This window comes from Grammomys surdaster, unplaced genomic scaffold, assembly GCF_004785775.1.
Source record: "Grammomys surdaster isolate TR1022 unplaced genomic scaffold, NIH_TR_1.0 262, whole genome shotgun sequence".
NCBI classification, from domain to species: domain Eukaryota; kingdom Metazoa; phylum Chordata; class Mammalia; order Rodentia; family Muridae; genus Grammomys; species Grammomys surdaster.
The window spans coordinates 5306017-5327524 of NW_021604703.1; the positions used below are offsets into that span (position 1 = coordinate 5306017).

Below are 21508 nucleotides of genomic sequence, written 5' to 3' on the forward strand. Positions count from 1 at the left end.
CACCACCACCACCACCACCATATAGACTGGAGGTGAGTTACTTCAGTCGAGTGAATGAAAATTGGAACAAAGGAAAAGTTAGGAGAAAGGCCGGGCACAGTGTGGGTCTGGTGTGGACAGGAAGATGGAGTGACATAGACTGAGCGGACTAGTAAGAAGGAAGAGTCTTGACTTGAGAGATGGCTCAGTGGTAAAGGCACTCACTTGCCATCGTCTGTAAACCAGAGTTGGACTCCCAAATGTTGTCTTACAATCTACACAATTTGGACTGTGGCATATGCGCACGTGCTCTCTCTCTCACACACACACACACACACATACAAGCACACACAGAGAAGCCGTAAACCTTTACATTTTCCTTTAAAAAAGGAAAAGGGGCTGGACAGGTGGCTTAGCAGTCAAGAGCACTTGTTGCTCTTGTAGAGGACATGGGTTCGGGGCAACACTAGACAGCTTACAACAACACGTAACCCCAGTTCTAGGGGCGATCCTGTGCCCTTTCCTGGTCTCCAAGGGCACCTGCATGCATATGATATATACAAACACACACACACACACACACACACAATTTTTTCAAATTACCAAAAAGGAGGAGGGTGGCACTTGGAAAAAGGGTCCCACTCCTAAAAAGCCAGAACGTGTTACTGAGTAAATGAATGAACATGCTTTCAAATATAGGAATGAGGGAATAGACAAGGCTTTCAAAAAGTAGTGTATAACAAAAAGATGGCACAGGTAAATGAATGCTCTATAGTCCTAAATAAGTGACTAGAGAAAGCCAAGCACTTGGCCAGTAGATTAATAAGGGGCATAAACTATAAGAAGAAATCAAATGAAAAGAGAAAAAGGAAGCACGAAGGATGAGCAGTTAGGAGAAGCGCTAGAACAGCAAGTGAGCGGAGGGCAAGAAGGATGGCTGGACGAACAGGCCCAGGGCTTCGAGGGAGATGACTGAGTACAGTCAACCCGCAGTCACTCCAACGAGGCATCAGAATCAGTGGCCCAGCTCCTGGACAATCCAGACCTTCAGTAGGGAGTGAGGGGATGGATAGAAAAAGCCTGCTGGGGGACCCAGTTACCTTCTCAGCTGACTGGGCGGTGCCAAAGAAGATGGGGACAAAAGCCAGCCAGATAATACAGGTAGTGTACATGGTGAAGCCGATGGGCTTGGCTTCATTGAAGGTCTCAGGCACACCTCGGGCCTTGATGGCATATACCGTACACGTGACCATGAGCAGGAGACTGTAGCCCAGGCAGCCAATGAGGGACAGATCGGACATGTCACACTTGAGCACACCCCTGGCCTGCTCGGGGTCCACCGTCCTCTGCTCCTCGTAGTCAATCACGCTGTGTGGAGGCTGGGCCCCCAACCATGCTATCACTCCCACCACCTGTGAGAACCAACACAGTGTCAGGGATATATTCTCTTCTACCGACGAGTCTGTTCTAGCCCCTCACACAGCTCTCTGGCAGGTTAGATTCCCTGTGATGTTCTTGGCCTATTGAGTTGGATGCTCAGTCTTAAAATACTCTCCATGAAGTAGGACCATCCAGAGGTGTGTTCTGACTTGTGATGGGGTGGGCGGAAGGACAGATGTGCTAGATGCACATGTGGACCAACCACATCAGGGTTGGGTGAGTGAGCAGCAACTGGACCTGCCCGAACTGAACTTTTAACAGCAATGCCATGCCCCTGAGCACCTTCAAGGTTCTAGACTCTCCTCCTCAGCCTCGGTTTCTCCATATGCAGAATGGAGAACCCACATAATCTGTTATGAGGACATGGTGGCATCTTAGGGAACCAGCTAATAATGCAGGTGCCACCAATAAGGACCAGTCCCCAAAAGGCTGTTCTCTCCTCACACCCAAGCCACTCCATAGGCTTGATAGCACCAACTTGTACATAGCTAGCAACGTGGCAAGGCTGGCTCCCAGGAACCCCCCTTCCCTCTCCAAAGCTAGGGAACTGTGAACAGGATGCCATAAGCTTATGGGTAAATGTGTAATGAAGCAAATATACCCACATCATAGGCCAGAGAAACAGCCAATAGTAGTAAGAATGTGAACTGAGGCTAACGCCCAGGCACTAACAGAGAGAAGATGAAGTTTCAGCTACTTCCTACTGATAACAGACAGACCCTAAGCCAAAGGAAACTGAGGAATAGGAATCAAGATGTCTACATAAAAGTGGGACCCTGAAGGGGCCAACCCATGTGTTAGTTTTGGCTGTTCACTGTGCATGAGTGCCAGATGAACACATAGGTGGGGCTGAAATCTAGCTAGCTATCCACTATTGTGTCCTCTAAAAAGGGGGGGGGGGATCTCAATTGAAGAGTTGCCTTCATCAGACTGACCTGTTGGCATTCTGTGGAGACATTTTTTTTTTATTGCTGATTGATGTAGAAGGGCCAGCCTGCTGTGGGCAGTACCCTCTAAGAAACAAGCTGAATGCTAGCTTGGTAGCCAGCCAGTAAGCAGCATTCTTCTATGGTTCCTGCACTGACTTCACTCAATGATGTACTATGACCAGGAGGCACTGATGAAATCACTTGTAGTCATGGCGTTTCTCACAGTAACAGAAGAGAAACTAGAGCAGGACCCTTCTGCTAATTTGTCTACTCAGAAGGAACACTATGGTAGCAGCTCCTGGAACTTGGGCCTAATGAAATAAACCCACGCCATCTGACCAGCCCAGCAACATTGGAAGCTTCTCCTAGGGTAGGGGAAAAGTCACTCAAAACAACTAGTTCCTGAGGGTGATACACACAGGAGGAGCAGTAGCCACTGCATACTCATACACAACTCACATGACTGCTACAGAATAAGCAACCCACGCTGTAATAAGCTTCTACGAAATAAGGGGGTGGGCAGAGCAATGAATAAAAACAGAGAATGGGGAGGAGGAGACTCCAGGGGCTCAGTTACACCGGCTGTTACTCGTAGGTAAATTGAAGGAGCACTGAAGACAGGTGTAGTGGCCACGCCTTTAATCCCAGCACTTCAGAGGTAGAAGCAGGTAGCTTTCTATGGGTTCCAGGCTAGCCTGGTCTACAGGGTGAGTTCAGGCCCACAGGGCTGCATAGAGAGACCCTATCTTAAAAAAGGGGGGGCAGTGAAATACCACTGTATACGCATTGATGGAAACATCTAGAAGAGCTGAAGGTGTGAGGAGTCCCAATTCATGAGGCAAGACAGATGATTCTCAAGGAGTTAGGGGAGCACAGAATCCCCTGTAAGCACCTCCATCCAATGAGTGAGGGAAGTCTTGGAGCACCTTCTCAAGATGCTCAGGGAATGGTATCTGAAAAAAGATCCAGCATCTTCTAAGCACAGAGAATCCATTGCATGAACCAATGCCATGGGACGTGAACATGAGGATACAAAGCCAGGAAGGAAGAAGGACTCATCCGCCCAGGAGAATGTGCCTTGTCAACACGGGCCAGGCTGCATCAGCATCCAGAGAGCATGGCTGGGTACACACAGTCACACCAGGTACCACAGACCTTCATCACGTCATTCACTTCTTAGTTCTTTCTCCATAGAGAACATCCAGCCTGTGGTGTCTGTCCAACACAGTGATAGTAACATCTAAGGAGAACCCCCGTGGGGTGACAGCGGCCTCTGGGATACATGTGAATCAGGCTGTGGGAAAGCTTGGTTAACTGAAGCAGATAACAGCATGATCAGACAGGTGGGTGTTCAGTTTCCTCTACAGACTCAGCAACGGAAACAGTGGTTTAAACGTGAGTTGCTCTCAATTCTGAAGAAAAAGAGGGTGCATTGTTCTGCTAGTTATTTCAACAGTCTCACTGTGTTATCCTGGCTGACCTCAATCTCATAGAGATCCTCCTGCTTCTGCCTCCCAAGTGCGAGGATTAAAGACATGGACCACCACGTTTGACCTATCCTTTTGATTTGTAAACACAGCATCCAAAATGGGAAAAGTTGATTATATAAAGTCTCTTCTTTGAAGATTTAAAAGGAAAAAAAAAAAGACAGGGTCTCACAATGTAGTTCAGGCTGGCCTAGAACCCTCTCTATGAACACTGTAGAGTGCTCTATCTCTCAAGTGCTGCGTTTAAAGGTTTGTGCTACCACAACTGGCCTGAAAATTGCTATGCGCCAAGGATGGCTTTGAACTTCTGATCCTCCTACTTCCGACTCCTGAGTGCTGATGTAACAGGTTTGTGTCACCATGCTGGGTTTATGCTGCATTGGGAGAATCAAACCTAGGGGTTTTGCATGTTAAGAAAGCCCTCTGCCAAATGAACTGCACCCCTAGTCTCTTATTCTCTGAGCTTTAAGATGGAGGACTTTGTGCACCCTTTATGCACTCACCATGTTACTGGGGTATCTGGGGACCCACCTGCAGTGAGGTGAGGCCAAAGGTGATGACTAGTTGAGACGTGGGGCTGATGAACGGTGGTGGTGTGACAGAGCGCTTCCCTTGCTCAAAGATGCGGTAGATTCGGTTGGTCTTGGTGAGCAGGGCTGAGTAGCTGAGTGTGGTGCCCAAGCCAAGCAAGAGTCTTCGGGAAGCACAGACAGCTGCACAAGGCTCGGCTACCATGAGGAAGGTGATGGCATAGATCAGGAAGATGCCAGTGAGCAGCACATAGCTTAGCTCACGGCCAGAGGCGCGGACTATGGGAGTGTCATTGTGTCGCATGAAGGTGGCTATAATGGTGGTGGTGGCCATGATGCCCAGGACAGCCAGGAGAAGGGGCAGAGCAGCCCATGGAGAGGACCAGGTCAGGCGCACCACAGGTGTGGGACGACAGCCAGTGTGGTTGGGTGTGGGTCTCATGTCTCCTGGACAGGCCTCACATGTGAATTCGTCCACCTGGAAGCGGTACCCATCGCAGGCCTCACAGTGCCAACAGCAGGGGACACCCTTCACCATCTTTTTCCGTTCACCAGGCCCACAGGGGAGGCTGCATTGGGAAGAGGGCACCTCATGGGGGTCCCCTGACCACTGTAGAGCTTCCATCTGGGACAGATAAAAACACAGGCTGCTGACCTCTGCCACCAGGAATTCAGAGCCCTTTACCTCCACCTGCAGCTTAGTCCATGCCACTTACATCCAGTCTAAGGGCCTCTGCCCATTGGCCCACAGCCTGGTACCCGCCACTGCTGGCGCTTCCATTGGTTGCCTGGTACTGGAAGATGTCATAGCGCCCGGGGGCATCTCCATTCTCATTGAACATCACTGGGGTTCCTGCGCTACCTATAGGGAGAGGCCAGTCATCTCTGGCTGCTTTTCCAGCCCCAAAAGCCATCTTCCTGGGAAGCCTCAAAGACCAGCCAGGATAAAAGAAGAACTAGATAGGTTCTTGGCAGGATACTCAGCATCACTCATGAGCAATGGATGTAGTTTCAGGGCAGGAGATAAATGCTGCCTCACAGCCATGAGAAGGATATGGGACAAGACATGCCTCCTCGGAGCTGGAGATGGCTCAGTGGGGTAACAGCCCTTGCTGCTCAAGCATGGGCACCTGAGTTCAGATCTTTGCACTCTCTCTCAGTGCTCAGGGGCAGAGACAGGAGGACTGCTGGGTCTAGTTCTAGTTTTAGTGAGAGACCCTGCCTCAAAGTAATAAGACGGTGGGGAGTGATAGAGACCTGATGCACCTCCGTAGTTATGAACCGAAGGTATACACATATACACAAGTCTCACAAAACCAAAATAGCAGGCATCCCAAGAACCTGGTAGGGAGTGTACAGTTTTATGTAGGACAGAAATTGACTATAATAAGCACTACTCCTGCAAGCCACATACACATGGGGAATTTCTTTGGGTCTGTTCAGATACATTCTGTAGAGTCTGGACTTTACCCAGCTTCTGTTGGTGCAGGGAACATGTCAGACCCGTGCCTTTTGCTCCAACAACTCAGAGCCTGGCTGGGGCTATATTTGGAAGCCTGTGACTCAGAGTGGGCTGTGCATCCACAACAGGGTGCTTCCTAGGGTCTGTACTAGGCCCCAGGCCCACCACAGAGCCTGGGTCTTTTAACAGCTACCTGCAGTGGACAGGAAGGTCTATGTGACTTGTGGGGTCCAGGTAGATGGATCAAAGAGCAGTTCCTCAACATTGAATTTTGCAAATTGGCTCTAAAGGTGAAGCCCCAGGAGGGTTAAAAATGTAGAGGCCTACACTTGGCTCAGATCTCCAGGGACCAGTCTTTGTGTGTACTCTTCCATCCTGTCCCTTTTTCCACTAATAGGCTATCAATCAACCCATGGAAACTGGCTTTCCCACCCTGTGGGTCCAGGCACCCACTCACCATTAAAGCGGACTGCTCGGATGTAGTGCAGCAGTGTCCGGCCATCAGTAGGCTCCATGGCTGGGCAAAGACCTGTGTGGCCTGGGCAGAGTGCTTGGTGCATGCTGTGCAGAGCATGAGCGATGGCATACACAGCATCTATCACGAACTGCACCTTCCCCTCCTGTTCATAGGTGGAGTCCTGGCCGATGCGTTCCTCACCTGTCCTAGGAGGCCCAGAGGAAGTGTGCCTGGCTCCTAGATACCAAACCTGAACTCCCCACCCTCTCCACTGTCACCGTCCCCATCCTGGTTAGTGCTCACCTGTGCATTTCCGAGTGGAATCATCTGACTGGCCATTTGAGCTGGTTAGTTTGCAGTTAAAATTCTCTTCCCAGAACTCAGCAAACCAGATGTTTCTGCGGTTGTTCTCCAGGGAACGAGTCATGAAGTATTGGTCAAATCCTAAGAGGTAGAAGGGTGGTGATCATCTGGCCCAGGTGTGCTTCTCTCATGTCCTTTGGTCACTGGCCCACTGTGTAGCCAGGAGTGGTCCTGTGACCAAGATCTGGATTCTGAAGGCAGAGACAGGAGAATCCGCCAAAGCAAGCTGACTAGCAAGACTAGCCATAGTCTTGCTATGGGTTGGACCCAGAGACCCTGCCTCAGTGAATACAGTGAGGATGATTCCTGAAGTCAACCTCAGGCCTACATGCACTCACATACACTTTCATCATGTATCACACACACACACACACACAAACACACACACACACACACACAAAATGGAAAAAGGGGAGAAGGTACATGTCGGTTCTGGAATAGTATTTGCATCCTTGAAGAATTTTTTACTGCCCTTTAAGTGATGGCTAGGTGCTGCTATGGCTATGTAATCAACAAGGCTTCACTATCCATCTTGTGAATGTGAAACCAGAGGCACAAAAAATACAAAGCTTTAGGAAGAAATCTAACTAGAAGAATCCAAGGCTCTGAGAACACCATTGGCTCACTGCTCCACACTGGCACCACCCACTTCCAGATCCCTTCAGATGAAATGCCTTGACTGCTAACACTCTTCTCAGACCAGCTTTCCCACTTGACAATTCTTTAGCATTCTAGCTAAAAGAAAGGGTGTGAAGGTGGGCATCCCCACAAGCCTGTGGGAGGAGGAATGCATCCTCTACTGGGTCCCCGAAGCATGCCATCAAGGCTTCAGTTTCAGTTCCCTTTTTGGAGAAATGAGAAAGCCCCTCACAAAGTGAACCCTTACTGGTAGACTCTTCGTAGTGCTCCCAGCTGGGAATGGAGCTGGCAGGGAGACAGACAAGGAAGGCTTGCCTCGCTTCATCACTTGGATCAGAAGGATAGTCTATTCCACGACCTTGGTTTCTCTCCTGCCAACTTTCCCATTTAAATCCCCTTTGGTACAACCAAAACTATATGCATTGAATTTTAAAACAACAGCAAAACACTAGGGGCTCTTTTCTCTGGACCCAGCTGAGTTTCCTTTCCCTCATATGCCTCATTCAAACACTGCTTGCTGGGATGAGACTACAGAATCTCAGAGTTACACCGGACGTGGGACTCCTGGAAGAGAGTGGTGTCTGTTAGACAAATGTGAAATGTGGAAATGAGCATCCCAAAGAAGCACTGGGAGGATGAGTGTGTGTGTGGGGGACTTACCATCGATTGAAGCTCTTTTGGGCAAGATGGTGATAGCCCCCACAGCCTCTTCCTCTAGGTTCAAGATGGGAGAGATCTTGGATCCCCAGCTGTCTGAGCCAACCCACAGGAAGTGGCCAGTCAGGTTGGCCTGGCGTGTTGCCTCCAAGACCCTCCTGGTAGGAACAGAGCTAGAAGTGAGTTACAGCCTAGGCTCTTTCTCCAGTTTGGTCTTAGCCACCACCCATCCTGTATCCCTGCATCCTTCTCCACATCAATCATCACATCCCTGTTTATCAGGGCTCTGCCCACTGTGTGTATGAGTGTGTGTGTGTGCATGTGCACATGTGTTGTATTGGTGTGTGTGTGTGTGTGTGTGTGTGTGTGTGTGTGATGGCCAGGGGTCAACTTTAGGTGGCTTCTATACCTTACTTATTACTATGTATTTATTTATTTCAGACAAAGATTTCCTCAATGCCCTGGAGCTTCTGATTTGAGTAGGCTTGCTGGCCAAGGAGCCCCAACAATCCTTCTATCTCTGGCTCCCCTGTCTGAGATTACAAGCAGTATGCTGCTGGGGTTACGCTCGGGTCTTCATGCTTGTGTAGCAGGCACTGTACTGGCTGAGCCATCTTCCTAGCCCTCTGTCCACTCTAACCCACGCCACACTGGCCCACAGATGATGCTATAGTTTGCACTTATTTTGAGTGTTTCTATCTGATGGAAGCTTCCACCTCAATGCAAATGTTAGGAGGCTCTAAGCCAGTCCTGACATTGAATGCCTTTAATCCCAGCTCTCAGGAGGCCAGCTGCGCCCACATAGCAAGTTTAGGGATACACAGGGAGGCTCTGTCTCAAAAATAAAAAATTGTTGGGCCACTGGGGACATTGCTCTTGACCTTGAGAGGGGTGAGGTAATTCTGTGAACATGAATAGTTATAAGAGAGTGAACCCTGTCCCTCTTCTTTCTGATGTTCCCTGTCACCATGCACTCTCTCCTACTCCTTCCTTCCATGATATCATTTGTCAAAACGTGATGCAAGCTAGCCCCTCAGCAGAGCTGGTGTCGTGCTGCCTAACCTTCCAACCTCCAAAAGTTTATGTTAAAAATATGTCTCTTCCTAAAAAGTTGCCCTGACTTGGATATTTTATTATAGTAAAGAACAATGGATTAACGCAGAGAGCTCCATTGGGGAACGTCAGGGGCACTCAGAAGCCATTCTGTCCACAAATTCCTCCACCAGTGTCATGCCCAACCTCCTAGGCTGGAGAAGAGCCTTGGCTGGCTTAAGATAATGTAGGTTTCAGAGTTTCCTGGAGCAGCGTCCCTCGTGGTATGTTTTCTGCTTTTGGGTCTGTCTACCAGTTCCCTCTCCCACAGTAAACAATAAAAACAGCCATGTTTTCCTGGATTCCCCAGACCAGGCCTGGGGCATCTTCAGCCAGTGAAGCCAGTCTCATTCCCGGAACAGAAGACTCCAGATGGCAACAGGAAGAACTTAGAGACAGAAGAAGAGTTGCTCATGGCTGGGAGTGAGGAAGACTAGGTCTCTTAGGAAGAGCAACAAAGAGTATACTTGGTGACTGAGTGTGTCACCTGTCCCACCTGATGTCATCCTCATTGGCGAAGATGATGATGCCTCGGGCGTTGGGTGTCTCCATGAGCCTCCGGATGACTTTGTGGAATTCTCCTGGCTTTGGCTCCCTGGGAATCTTTATGGATTGAGCAATGCAGACGCCTCCTGGATGGCAGGGATACCAAAGTCAACCCTTGTCTCAGCTACCCTCTCACATACCCACCTGCCTGCTGCTTCTGTGACTACATGTTACAAGTATGTGACTTAAACCCTGTGTAGGGCTGAATTGTGGAGTTTGAAGGGTAGAGAGCTTGTCTGGACCCTACCAAGCATACCATAAGCATGACCTGGATCCCTTAAAGTACCAGTTCTCAACATGTGGGTCATGACCCCTTTGGGGATTGAACAACCCTTTCATAGGGGTCACCTACCATTAGAAAACACAGTTGTTTACATTACAATTCATAGCAATAGCAGAATTACAGTTATGAAGTAGCAACAAAAAATAATTTAATGGTTGGGGGTCACTACAACATGAGGAACTGCATTAAAAGGTCGCAACATGATGAATACAGCACAGCCTTAAAGGGGCCTCACCCTCTTGTTGCACTATCCTGCCTGTCCATAGAGACCCCCTCTCTCCATATATCCCATCCTATGGATCCTGGCTTTCCCCTTTGTTAGTTGACTGTTGCCTGGAACCCCAGTGCCAACTCCCAACTCACCAGCCTCTCGGGAGATCTGCACAAAGGCCTCAACCCCGCTCTCGCCATAGTTGCCCTCAGAGGCCAGTGTAGACACATAATTCCATCCCAGTGCCCGCACAATGTCCACCATGGCCTGGGCCTGGTAGGAGTCAGGAGGCACCACTCGGGAGAAGAAGTCGTAGCGTGTGGAGTCACTGAGCTCTGGGGCTGTGGAGGCATAGCTGATCTGAGGTATCTGAAGCAGGAAGGACAGATAGCTAGGCTGTGGCTGTAGGCTCCAAAAACCAGGGTGGCATTGGGGATTCAGGACATGGATAAGTCACAGACAAGTTGGCAATAGCTTTTCGGGGACAATAGGGACCTGTGACTCAGATGAAGGATGGAAGGTTTGAGGGGGAGAGTTAGAGGCCAGATAGAAGGGCCACACACAAATGCTAAGTGTATGGACCTAGTGGGCTATCTGTGAAAGCATCTAGTGACTGGAAGGTTGGAAGGGCTCCCAGCAGCGTTACCACTGATAGCTGCAAAGGCTACAAGATGAAGAGGACCCTGGAGCTTAGGGAAAGTCTGCCCTGGTCTAGGGGAAAGGGTGTTCTGTTGGCCCTATGTCCTAGAGGGAGAGCCAGTCTTTGTCAACATCAGTTCTCTGCTAGGATCAGAGCAGATTAGAGCTGGAGAATCAGGCTAGACAGTCCAGTGGAGAGGCTTGATCAAAGCTAGGTTTGATCCATGACCATTAGATAGATTAACAGCAGGGATTATAGGACTAAACTACAAACTACAAGAAAGTGGGACCTGGGGTGGGGGTGGGGAATACAGCTGAGAAAACGGGAAAAGGAGGCTGAGGGACTTGGGCAGGAAGCAGATCTGCATTAAAACAGATAGCAGATGTGGCCCTTCAGGAGGTAAAGAGGGACAAGCAGACAGCCCAAAGTGTGGCCCGGAAGTCTTGGGAAGCCAGGAGGGGGAGGAGGTGGGGGTTGGGGGCTGGGGCTGTTCTAGGGCGGGGTGAGTGTGGCGGCAGTACAGCAAAGGGAGTGGGAGAATAGAAAAGTGAGAGCAAGGGGGTGGGGAAGAGCTGGAGAACGGATGAGGCTTAGCTAGAGAGGGTCAGAGAGACAGATGGAGTGGAGATAAATAAGAAAGCAAAAAGCAGAGGAAAGAAGGCAGAGAAAGGCCTTCTAGCTGCTATAGACATGCCCTCTCCAGAGGCACTCCAATCCCTGGATCCTGAGGTGTCCAGAATACAAAGAATACAATACCCTCTTGCGATGAAGATGTAGAGCCTTGCTGATAAGCTGTATAGAAAAGGAGAGGGAGCTCTGGACTTCTTTAAAAGCCCACCCCACACCCCGCGCACCAGAAGGGGTTAAAGGAAAGCATTTTGAAATGGAATTTAAATGGGATTTTAAAAAAAGAAAAAAAGAGTGGCACTCGACTCCTCAGTACTCTTTGCTCCCCGGGGTAGCTCAGGGCCACTTCCGAGGACTTCTAAAGAAGGGCCTAGTTCCCGTGAAATCTAAATGTCATTATCACCTACGGGTGCTCATGAGCGGGAGCACATTGTAAGACTACACAAGGTGTCAGCAGAACCCGAATGAGTGGACAAGTGGGGACTCGGTCCAATCTGCCCTTAGCCAACCTGGTTCGAGACACAGACTTCTGTGGGAAGGGGCACCCTTCACACAAAGATGCCAGACCAGCCAGGCTGGGAAAATTGATCTGCCTCTGTGGACAACAGCTTTTTAATCTGGATGATTGGGAAAGATTGAAACAGACTCTTTCAGAAGGAAGTGAAGGTATCGGATAACCTGGGAGAGACGACGGGTGGCAGACGCCCGCCCTCACCGCAAACAGGCGCAAGACGTTGGCGACCATGATGGACACGGAGCTAGCCGAGGCTCCCACCACCGCCACCACGCGCTCTGGAGGTGCGGCGCGCAGCGGGGGGACGCCCCCAGGGCAGCGCACGCTGGCCTCTTCGCCGTCGCCGCGGCCTCGGATGAGCGCCTGCACGAAGCTCAGCGCCTGCTCCAGAGCGTAGGTGTCCCGCGAGCAGGTGTCGAGCAGCCGCGCGCCCAGTCGCACACCGGGCAGCAGCTCCGGGTCGGCGTTGACGCGGTCCAGAGCGTAGAGCATCGCTTCCAGCCGATGCACGCCCTGCTCCTTCTTCAGCGCCCCGCATGCGCGCCCAGAGGCGCCCCGCGCGTGCACCGGGAACAGGCCGCCTAGCGTCAAGCCACCCGCCAGGCGCACCGAGCCCGCACTGTGGGCTATGCCCGCCTGCGACAGCCACCAGGCTAGCCACAGCAGCAGCACCCGGAGCCGCCCCATCTGCTCCTGGGCTGCGGGAAAGGAAGTTACCCGGACGCCTTGAGCGGCTGCGGACGCAGCTGCCACCCCGTGCTCAGCTGCCACTTCGGGAATCTGGCCAGACACTGAGAACGCAGGAAAAGTTGGTGACTTGGTGACTCGCCCGCCGGCAACTCAGCTGCCTCTCCCAGGCCTCCAGAGGGTTGCTCTCATTCTCCCTGAAAAGGTCCCCTGTCGATGGTTCTCACTACCCCTCCGGTCCCACTGCTTCCCCCGACAGTTCTGGGCACCTCTTCCCCTGGATCAGCGCACTCTAGGCTACCTCCCCAGTAGTGCTTACCTGAGCCAACCTCTGGCTAGTAGGACGAGTCTGTGACAGCTGTAAAATCAGAGCTTCAGCCTAGAGGATTTAAGGATTCTGGGGAGGGATGAGGGTGAGGGCAGAGACCCCCTCCAGAGCTTGAGAGTGGAGGAAGGGCTCTCTTCCCTCTCTGCTTCTCTGGCTCCCTGGGTGTGTTTCTTCCCTAGCCTGTCTTTAAATTGCGTCTGATCCAGCAACACCAATAAGCGTGGCCACTCATGCTCGATATGCCAATTAAAGAGACAGATAATAGTGAAAGCTGGAGATAAGAGATTTACACAATGTTTCTGGCCACACTGAGAAGAGGAAAAAAGAGGTCCAGGGGCGCCCCCCCCCCCCCCAGGTCGGTATTCAGAGACTTAGGTTTAAACAGAAAAGGACATTCACAGCCAAGTGGTTCTGGTCGTTGGGATCTAGTCTCTCCTGCAAGGTGGTCTGACCGGTTGTGAAACTGTGTAATCTCTGACTGGAAGGCAAGCTTCCTCTGTGGCTGCATCAGGCTTCAGGGAGAGCACACAGGTGTCTCTAGAACACCCTGACCTGACTAGAGGTTGCAGACGCTCTGACGCTGCTCTTTTCTCTGTGTTCTGCGTTTCTGTACCTACCTAGATGGTCTCCAAATGTGGCTTATTCCACTCTAATTGCCTCCCTACCCTGCTCCCTACATTCTTGGACTCTCCTATCTTCCCACCATTCTCATTCTCTGTCCTGACCACTAGAACCTTTTCCCTCTTAAGATATTTGTATATGTATTTATTTATCGTGTGTGTGTGTGTGTGTGTGTGTGTGTGTGTGTGATATGTGGCACATGCACTTGCACGCTACAGTTAGTTCTCTCCTGTTTGGTTTCTGGACCCGGAAAAGGTACACATTTTCCATATCAGAGCAGATTTGACTTCCAGGTTCTCCCAGCATCCCTCAGTCCCTACCTGACCCCAGGCCTGAACTTTCCAGCCCAGGGGTGGTTCTTTCCTACATAATCCAGACATTTTGCGCTCTCTCTCTCTCTCTCTCTCTCTCTCTCTCTCTCTCTCTCTCTCTCTCTTTCCTCTCTCTCTCTCTGCGCAGCAAGCACTTTTAACAACTGAGCCATCTTATGTAAGGGCCACCCCAACTTTCTCTGGGGCAGATGATAGGAGGCGAGCCTGCCAGAGTGTGCCAGCACAGTGTGTCTGAAGGACAGGTGCGAGAAGGCTTGGTAAGGCTGGAAACTGCTGAGCAGACCTTCGGCATCAGCAAACACACAGAAGCCTTGCAGAGAGTCTCTCTCCATCTCCAGACAGGGAAATAGACACCTCAGCAAGTGGTTGGCAGTCTAAGGCCATGCAGCTGGCCTTTGTCAGCAACTAGATTTGCTTTTCAGAGTGGTGATAAACACCAGCCCACACACTGGTTTGGAGAGAGAAAGATGGGGTTAGTTTACCCTGCAGCTCCCATCTGGGTCAGGAGCCCTTGGCTGTCCTCCAGGTCATTTCTGAAAACTTCCTAGCTTTCTGGAGCTGATTCATACCTGCCGGAAGATACTTTCCCATCATTGCCAACAGAGGACAAGATTGAGCTCTCTGATGCTGGACAGCAAAGGCATCTTGGAGACAGTTGCTGAGCCCCAGCCTCCAGGGATTAGTGAACTCAGGGCCTGAGCCAGCTTGGGCTCCATTAGCCAGTGTGGATTAAGGTGGCAGCAGAGATCTGGACATGGCTGATGGAGACAGCAAGCAGCAGAAACATACTACCATTCTCTGATTTCTCTTGCCATAGCCAGAGCGGTTGGTTCACTCCTGTGATGGAAGCCAGCTTAGTGGGGCATTTAACAATCAGGTGGTTTTCCATATAGAATTAACTTAAGACTGTATCTTTGAGGGTTTAATGAATGGGTGGTGGCAAAGCTTCTGCCCTCTTAACTAGGAGTGCTGTGAATTGGCCACCTTCTCATTTTTAGAGAACATGTAGACAAGAGAGTTGGAGCATCCCTTACCGTCTCTAGCATAAGGATGTTGAAAAGTATGGTATCTGCATTTGTGGATGCCCACCTAGGCCTCAGTGTCCTGCATGGACCAATGTGGAACGTGTGGAACTAAGTAATTCCATATTGGTTATGTTTCTCATTGCTATGACAAAATGCAGGCAAAAACAAGTATTCTGGCTCACAGCTTGAGGGAACACAGTCATTCATGACAGCAAGGTTTGCTGGAAAGAGTGTGAAGTGGTCAATCACATTGTGTCCACAGGCAGTAAGAAAAGAGAGATGAGTTCTGGTGCCCCCAGCCAGCTTGTTTCTTTTCTGTTTGTATTCAGTTATAGTGCCACACACACTCAGGATGGGTGATGCTCCCTCAGTTTAACCTCTCTAGAGAGCCTCTCACAGTTACACTCAGAGATGTGTCTCCCAGGTGATTCCAAGACTGTTAAGTTGACAGGGAGGACTAGCCACCACCCCATCCCTCATCCCACTGCTGCTTTGACAGCCTGTCTTTCTGCTAGGCTCCTCTGCCAAACCCAGGGCAACTGTAGACCTTTCAGTGCTAGCAGGATGGGTTGTTTAGAACAATCTGCCATCAGCACTCGTTGATACCTGCCTATGCGAGCTTCCTTCAGTACACCTTTGCACCATCAGAAATGCCCTTCAGTTCGATTGTCACATGAACGTGCTGCACAAAGACCGTCTTGTCAGCTACGACCACTCAGCGATGCCACTGCAGGGTAGCCTGGTGGCAGCCAGGGAGAATAGCTTACCAGGAGTGAATGGAACATCCTATAAATGGAATTTTCTTTCTATAACTCATTGTTTTGAACATATATTAGTTTAAAAATAATTTACAGGCCCAAGATTCGTAGCTTACTCTTGGAAATTTTGCACTTTAGTAGTATGAAACTGGGGGTTGAGGTAGAGATACCCTCTCCCATAAAGTTACTTAGCTTGATGGAATACAGTAAAACAGCAAGGAGACTCTGTTTTGATACTCTTAAAAACTACTTTTTGAGGTGTTTTTTTTTCAACTTTATTGACTCTTTGTGAGTTTCACATCATGAACCCAGTATCTCTCCATCCCCTCATCCCCTCTCTTCACCCTTGCAACCTCTCCCCAAAATAATACACACACACACCACCACCACCACCACCACAACCACCACCACCACCAACAACAACAATAAAACAGTATAGAAAACATCTCACTGTGGAAGCTGTAGTGTGTTGCAGTGTGTCCCACACTCTATCCCTCTGTCCACACATCTTCACTTGAAGATGTTCATTGTAAGGTATCAATGGTCTGGGTCAAAGTCTTTGGCTTCTATGACAACATCATTATTGGATCCTCATCAGGCCCCCTCCAGGTTATCCTGTTGTTACCCTGTGCCATGGAGATCCTGCAGTTTTGGAATAGCGGGACTGTCCCTTTCATGCATCCCAATTGTTCACAGATGATATCGATTTGGGGGATGGGCCAGTTCAGAGCCCTGGATCTGGGCCTGAGTGATAGCTGAGCTGGTCAGCCTGCCAGTTTTCCCTTACCCACACTACCAGTGTGAACTCTCCAGCACTGTTCGAGCCAGGCCAGTCGATGCTGCCATGTCATCCATCAGCAGGGTCAGCTCTCTTGCTCTCATACCTTTGGGATGGTTCATCTGCACCCATTCCTACAGGGTCGGCCCCACTGAGCTGCCCAGTCAAGGCTCAGGGCTCACTCTCCCAAGTGCTGCAGCCTGTGAGAAGCTGGGCCAGCTCTCCTGCTCTCACACCCTCGGGCCTGGCTTACCCATGCTTTCACCATCAGGGCCAGCTCCACCTATTGCCGAGGTGAGGTGCAGGGCCCACTTATTCAAGTGTTACAGCTAATGAGGGGCCCCTAGCTCTCTCTCCTTCTCATGATCCAGGGCCAGCTCTCCTAGACACTGCAGATGGGGGAGGAGGGCATAATCCCTGCACCCACGCCACCTCACACCAGACAAGTGACAGGGCCCCTCTCCCATGCTCTTACCCTGAGGGATGAGGGAGTGGGGGGCAACCCACACCCCCTCTACCAGTGGCAGTGCTACTGTGCAGCCAAGGGGAGGTGCAGGATCCACTCTCTCGAGTGCTGCCGCCAGTGAGGGGCAGAACCAGCTCTCCCACTATGATGTCCCTGGGGGCAGCTCTCCCTACTGCCTCAGGTGGCAGAGAGTGAGGAAGTGAGGAGAGCATCACCTCCACAGCCATGGCACCTCACAGCAGATGAGTGGTGTGGCCAGCTCTCCTGAGCTTTCGCTCTCGGGGATGGGTCACCTGTATCCTCCACACCAGGGTCAGTTCTGCTGCGCTAGCTAGGTAGTGTCCAGGGCCTGTTCTGAGTGCTGCAGCTGGAGTCAATAAGAAAGTCGGTTGAGCGAGCCACAAGGATCAAGCCAGTAAGCAGCTTTCTTCATGGCCTCTGCTTCAGTTCCTGCCTCACGTCCTGTTCTGACTCATTCACTGATGGAACGTGGAGAGAGTTCTAAGCTAAGATCAAACCTTTCCTCCCTGCCCTGCCCCCCCCCCCATTGCTTTTAGTCCCAGTGTTTTATCACAGCAATAGAAACCATAACTAAGACATCACCTATGTGCTTGTGTTTTATGTTTAGCGTTCTAGGATTCTAGCTCTAACGTTTAGATCTCTGATCCATGTTGAGTATAGTATGAGGTTGGGTCCAACATCAATCATTTGCATATGGATATCCAGTTGAATACACAGCAAGGCGGATGGTGTCGTGAGCAGAAACCTGAATGAAGAGTAAGGTAAAGCAGTGTTGATGTCTGGCAGGTAGAAAGAACAGCAGCTGGAGCCCAGACGAAGACCAATGTCAAAATAACAACAGTAACAACATCAAGAAACAACAAAGGGTGTTCATGCTGAAAATTTGTGTGTGAAACTTCAAAAGAAAAACTGAGAGTATGAGGGGATAAAAGCAAAACAACTCACTAAGCTATAAGCAGATTTGAAAGCAGGACATTAATGCAAAACTAGATCCCGACCTTTAAAAAAAAAGTCTAGCTCCACAGTAGAGTGCCTGCCTAGCATGCACAAGGCCATGGGCTCCATTTCAGCGCTGTGGGGTAGAAAAGAAATGGAAATGACCACAGCATTTTTCAGAGAACAGGCAGACCCAGTGAGGTGAAGAAGACGAAGGAACACCAAACACATCTCTCCTTCCTCAGGTTGTGTTGGCATTAGTCTGGGCTCTGCCCCTCAGTTACCTGGCAACAGCCAGGTGTGCCTGACTCACTATAAAAGGGTCTGCTTGCCCTCTCCTGTCTCTCTTGCTCATGCTCCCATTCCTCTCTCTCTCTCTCTCTCTCTCTCTCTCTCTCTCTCTCTCTCTCTCTCTCTCTCTCAACTTCTCTCTCCATGCCCGGAATAAACTCTATTCTACACTATACTGTCATGTGACTGGTCCCTTAGGAGGAAGGGATGCCTCAGCATGGGCCCGTGGATGTACCCCTTCCCCCCACATCTGACTACACATCCACCAAACATATACCATCTCTCTTAATCTTTTTATAAAACACAACAGGTTGTACTGCAGAACATGGGAGTGCTCTCACTCAGAACAGAAAATATACATGTGAAGCCTTCCAGGGAACAGCAAACTAACCCGTGAAACTCAACTTTTACACAGGAATTTCTCTGTTAATAAAATATCACAGAATAGGAGAAAATGACAACACACATAGTGAAATTAATTATAGGTAAAATAAAAAAATGAAATTAATGTTCAGGCCAAACCAAGAAGCAGAGGGGACAGAAAGAGCCAGCCCAACAGTTACAAACTGACAGAGACAAATCTGTCATGTTTGACCCAGAGATGTACTTTAGCGGATTAACGACTTGGGGGATGTAATGATTTAGGAAATGTATTTCTGTAATTCACTACATTAACAGATTAAAGGCAAAAACATGATTATCTAAATGGACACTGAAAAAGCAGTTTGGTAATATCTACTTCATTCATGACTTAAAAGTTTAGCCATCTGGGGATCTTCTTTAGGTTGTCAAAACTATCGACTAAAAGCCTACAGAAAGTACCAAAACAGCCCATAAACTAAAGTGGTATGTTTTAGCATGTGTTGAATGCTTTCTCTGTGGGTGATTTGGTGAGGTTTTTTTTTTTTGAAGGGGGTAATTCCATTCCTTCTGGTACATTTTGACAGAAATAGAAGCAAGATAGAATCGTACAGCATTTAGTGACTTTCAGAGCTTTGCAGAGTCTTCTACTGATGAAATTCTCCCACCTCGGTTCAGCAGAAGTCCTTCAAGTTGGCTCCTGGGACACTGCGATATGTGTGGCCTTTTGCTGACTTCCTTTCAGGCACAGATCTTGTCGTGTGCCCCATCCCCTGAGACTTCCTTAAGGAATTCTTTGTGTTAATTGCTACCTAGAGAACATAATTTGGATCTAATTGAGGCCATATTGTCATTCTTCAGAACCTTTACAGTGGACAAAGACAGGGATACACTTCCAACTCAAGTAACGAATAAATTTTATTCCTACCTCTTTGCTTTCCCTGAAAATCTGAGCTGCTCGTGGCAGTAATAACTAATATGACAGTTTATTTTCTTAATATTGAAGTATGAGCCAGCAATGAAAGAATGTGTATATTATGTATCTTTTGTAGCCTAGAAAGAGCATAATTTTCTATTAAAAAAATTAAAGAGGACAGTCCTTTCACTATCTGAAGCAGCCAGCGCCTTATTCTTCTACACTTTTAATGCACACTCCCTTTGCGCTCTTTAGTAGTATTGCCATTGTAATTTTGAATGAAGCCTGTACAAAAAAAGCCTGAAAGCTCCTGCCAACTGAAAAGCAGACTTTCAGCCTTTAGGGGTCAGTCCCTCTCCATATGGTCCGAGGTGGGAGGGTGGGGTGTCGCAGTGCTTTCTGGGAAATGTAGTCCACAACGGAAACCAGGTGGCTCGCGCGCACGCGCAGTTGAACCTAGTCGCACCAGCTCGGGGCATTGAGCGTATTGGGCTTTCTGGCAGAGCTGGCGTGGCCGGGAGCTTGCAGGGCAGGGTTGCAAGCCTGGTGGGAGTGCGCACAGGCCTCGGCGGCAGGTGCAGGCCTCGGGCCCTGATTCCGGGTCCCGCGGCCCGAGCAGCGGTCAAGGAAGCCTCCGGCTTCAGGTTAGGGAGTCAGCCTTGAGCAGATCGCCTGCAGCCTTTCCATTTGGGAGCTGAAACTTTCCTCATTTCTGTCCGTCTTCGGTACTGGATAGTGTCTTACAGTGAACTCCACAATCCGTGGTTTTTGGTTTTTGGTTTTTGGTTTTTCCTATACCTATGCTCTAAGGTTTTACTGTTGGACAGAAGCAGAAGGATGCTGGGCATGGAGCCCGGGACGAGTTAATATCTTGTGCTCTACAGGAGCTGCCCCTTTTCTCTAAAATTTAAATTGAGTTCTGGCTAGTGATGCCGTTCCTCAAGCGAGTGAGTGTGTGTGTGTGTGTGTTCTTGTTAATTTAAGTGACATTCTTTTGACCAGAGGCAAAGGCCCATGAGGAAGAGTGGACTAATTTCTAGTTGGTGGATCTGAAAAGGACATGCATTCTGCAGTCATTTCTTTCACTCGCATGTCCAAGTGCAGATATGTGGAAGATTTGGGCTTTTCTCTTACCCTCCATGAGTTGCACACAGTGGTGCGCTTTACCTTGCTAATGAACTTGATAGCTGTGACTGTTTAATTCGGTTCATCTTTATTCATAATCTCTAGCAAAAAGGTACACTAACATAATGTGCCTGTGGCCCACGTCTGGCTTTGGTACTCATGCCCAGGTTCCCTTGGCCTGGGGAGGCTGGGTTGCGCAGATGCTCAGCAGGTGTTTCCCAGCCTGGTCTGGCCCAGTGAGGGCTGGAGAGCAGCCAGGATGAGTAGACCTCACAGCTTCTTTCTCTGTCTCAGGTGTCTTCTCAGGAGGAGCTACAGAGGGAGAGAAATGACCAAGAGGTTGCTGCCAGCCCAGGTTCAGGTGAGTGAAGGCCACTTCTTTTTTGAGCTGCCTTTGGGCTGCAGGGTGGTGGTGGGGGGTTTATTCCATCCTTGCCTGCTCTTCTCTGGGCTTTAGAGCCTAAGGGGGAACAGAAGCTGCTATAAGGTGAAGCCCTAACTCCTGAAGGGAGGCACTTCTTCTGTGCCTCAGGCCAGTTTCCAAGTAGTGTCTCCAGGAATCAGTTAGTATCCATTGCCCAGGAGTTAACTGCCCTCCCTCACCCTCACTTATTGAGCAGAGGCTGTTACCTAGTCCCCTGGTTCTTGCATCCTCATGGAGAAGAAAGATTTCAACAAGACATACAAAGAACCTCCACAAGCAAGGTTTTATCAGAGTAGACACTTCCTTGTACAGGCAAAGGAGATAGAATCAGGCCAAGGAGTATCAGTACAGTTTTTAATATTGTTTTCCACTTAAACCTTTTGACTAGTGGAAAGCTTACCCCTCCCAGATATGTTAACCTACTTGAGGTCTCGTGACCTGATTGTAGGACTGGTCTCATCATCACCTGTCTCCTTAATGCTCATTGGTTCCAATATCCTGAGCTTAAACAATAGAACGTTGTCCCTATACCAGCCCCTACCTTCACACGCATATCTAACTTCCTCCTAATCTTTAGAAGTGAT

The 21508-nt window shown here is 49.6% G+C and overlaps 1 protein-coding gene across 1 annotated transcript in view; it reads right to left on the minus strand.

Annotated features, from left to right (window-relative positions):
- Positions 1 to 12543, minus strand: part of Grm6 (glutamate metabotropic receptor 6) — a 13069-nt gene extending 526 nt beyond the window's left edge. The window contains exons 1-9 of the mRNA XM_028775956.1: positions 12058 to 12543; positions 10228 to 10444; positions 9532 to 9667; positions 7947 to 8101; positions 6588 to 6728; positions 6285 to 6485; positions 5082 to 5227; positions 4367 to 4990; positions 1080 to 1391 (exon numbers count right to left, since the gene is read on the minus strand). Coding sequence (XP_028631789.1) covers positions 1080 to 1391; positions 4367 to 4990; positions 5082 to 5227; positions 6285 to 6485; positions 6588 to 6728; positions 7947 to 8101; positions 9532 to 9667; positions 10228 to 10444; positions 12058 to 12543 — 2418 coding nt within the window. The remainder of the gene's footprint in view (positions 1 to 1079; positions 1392 to 4366; positions 4991 to 5081; positions 5228 to 6284; positions 6486 to 6587; positions 6729 to 7946; positions 8102 to 9531; positions 9668 to 10227; positions 10445 to 12057) is intronic.
- Positions 12544 to 21508: the final 8965 nt, after the last annotated feature.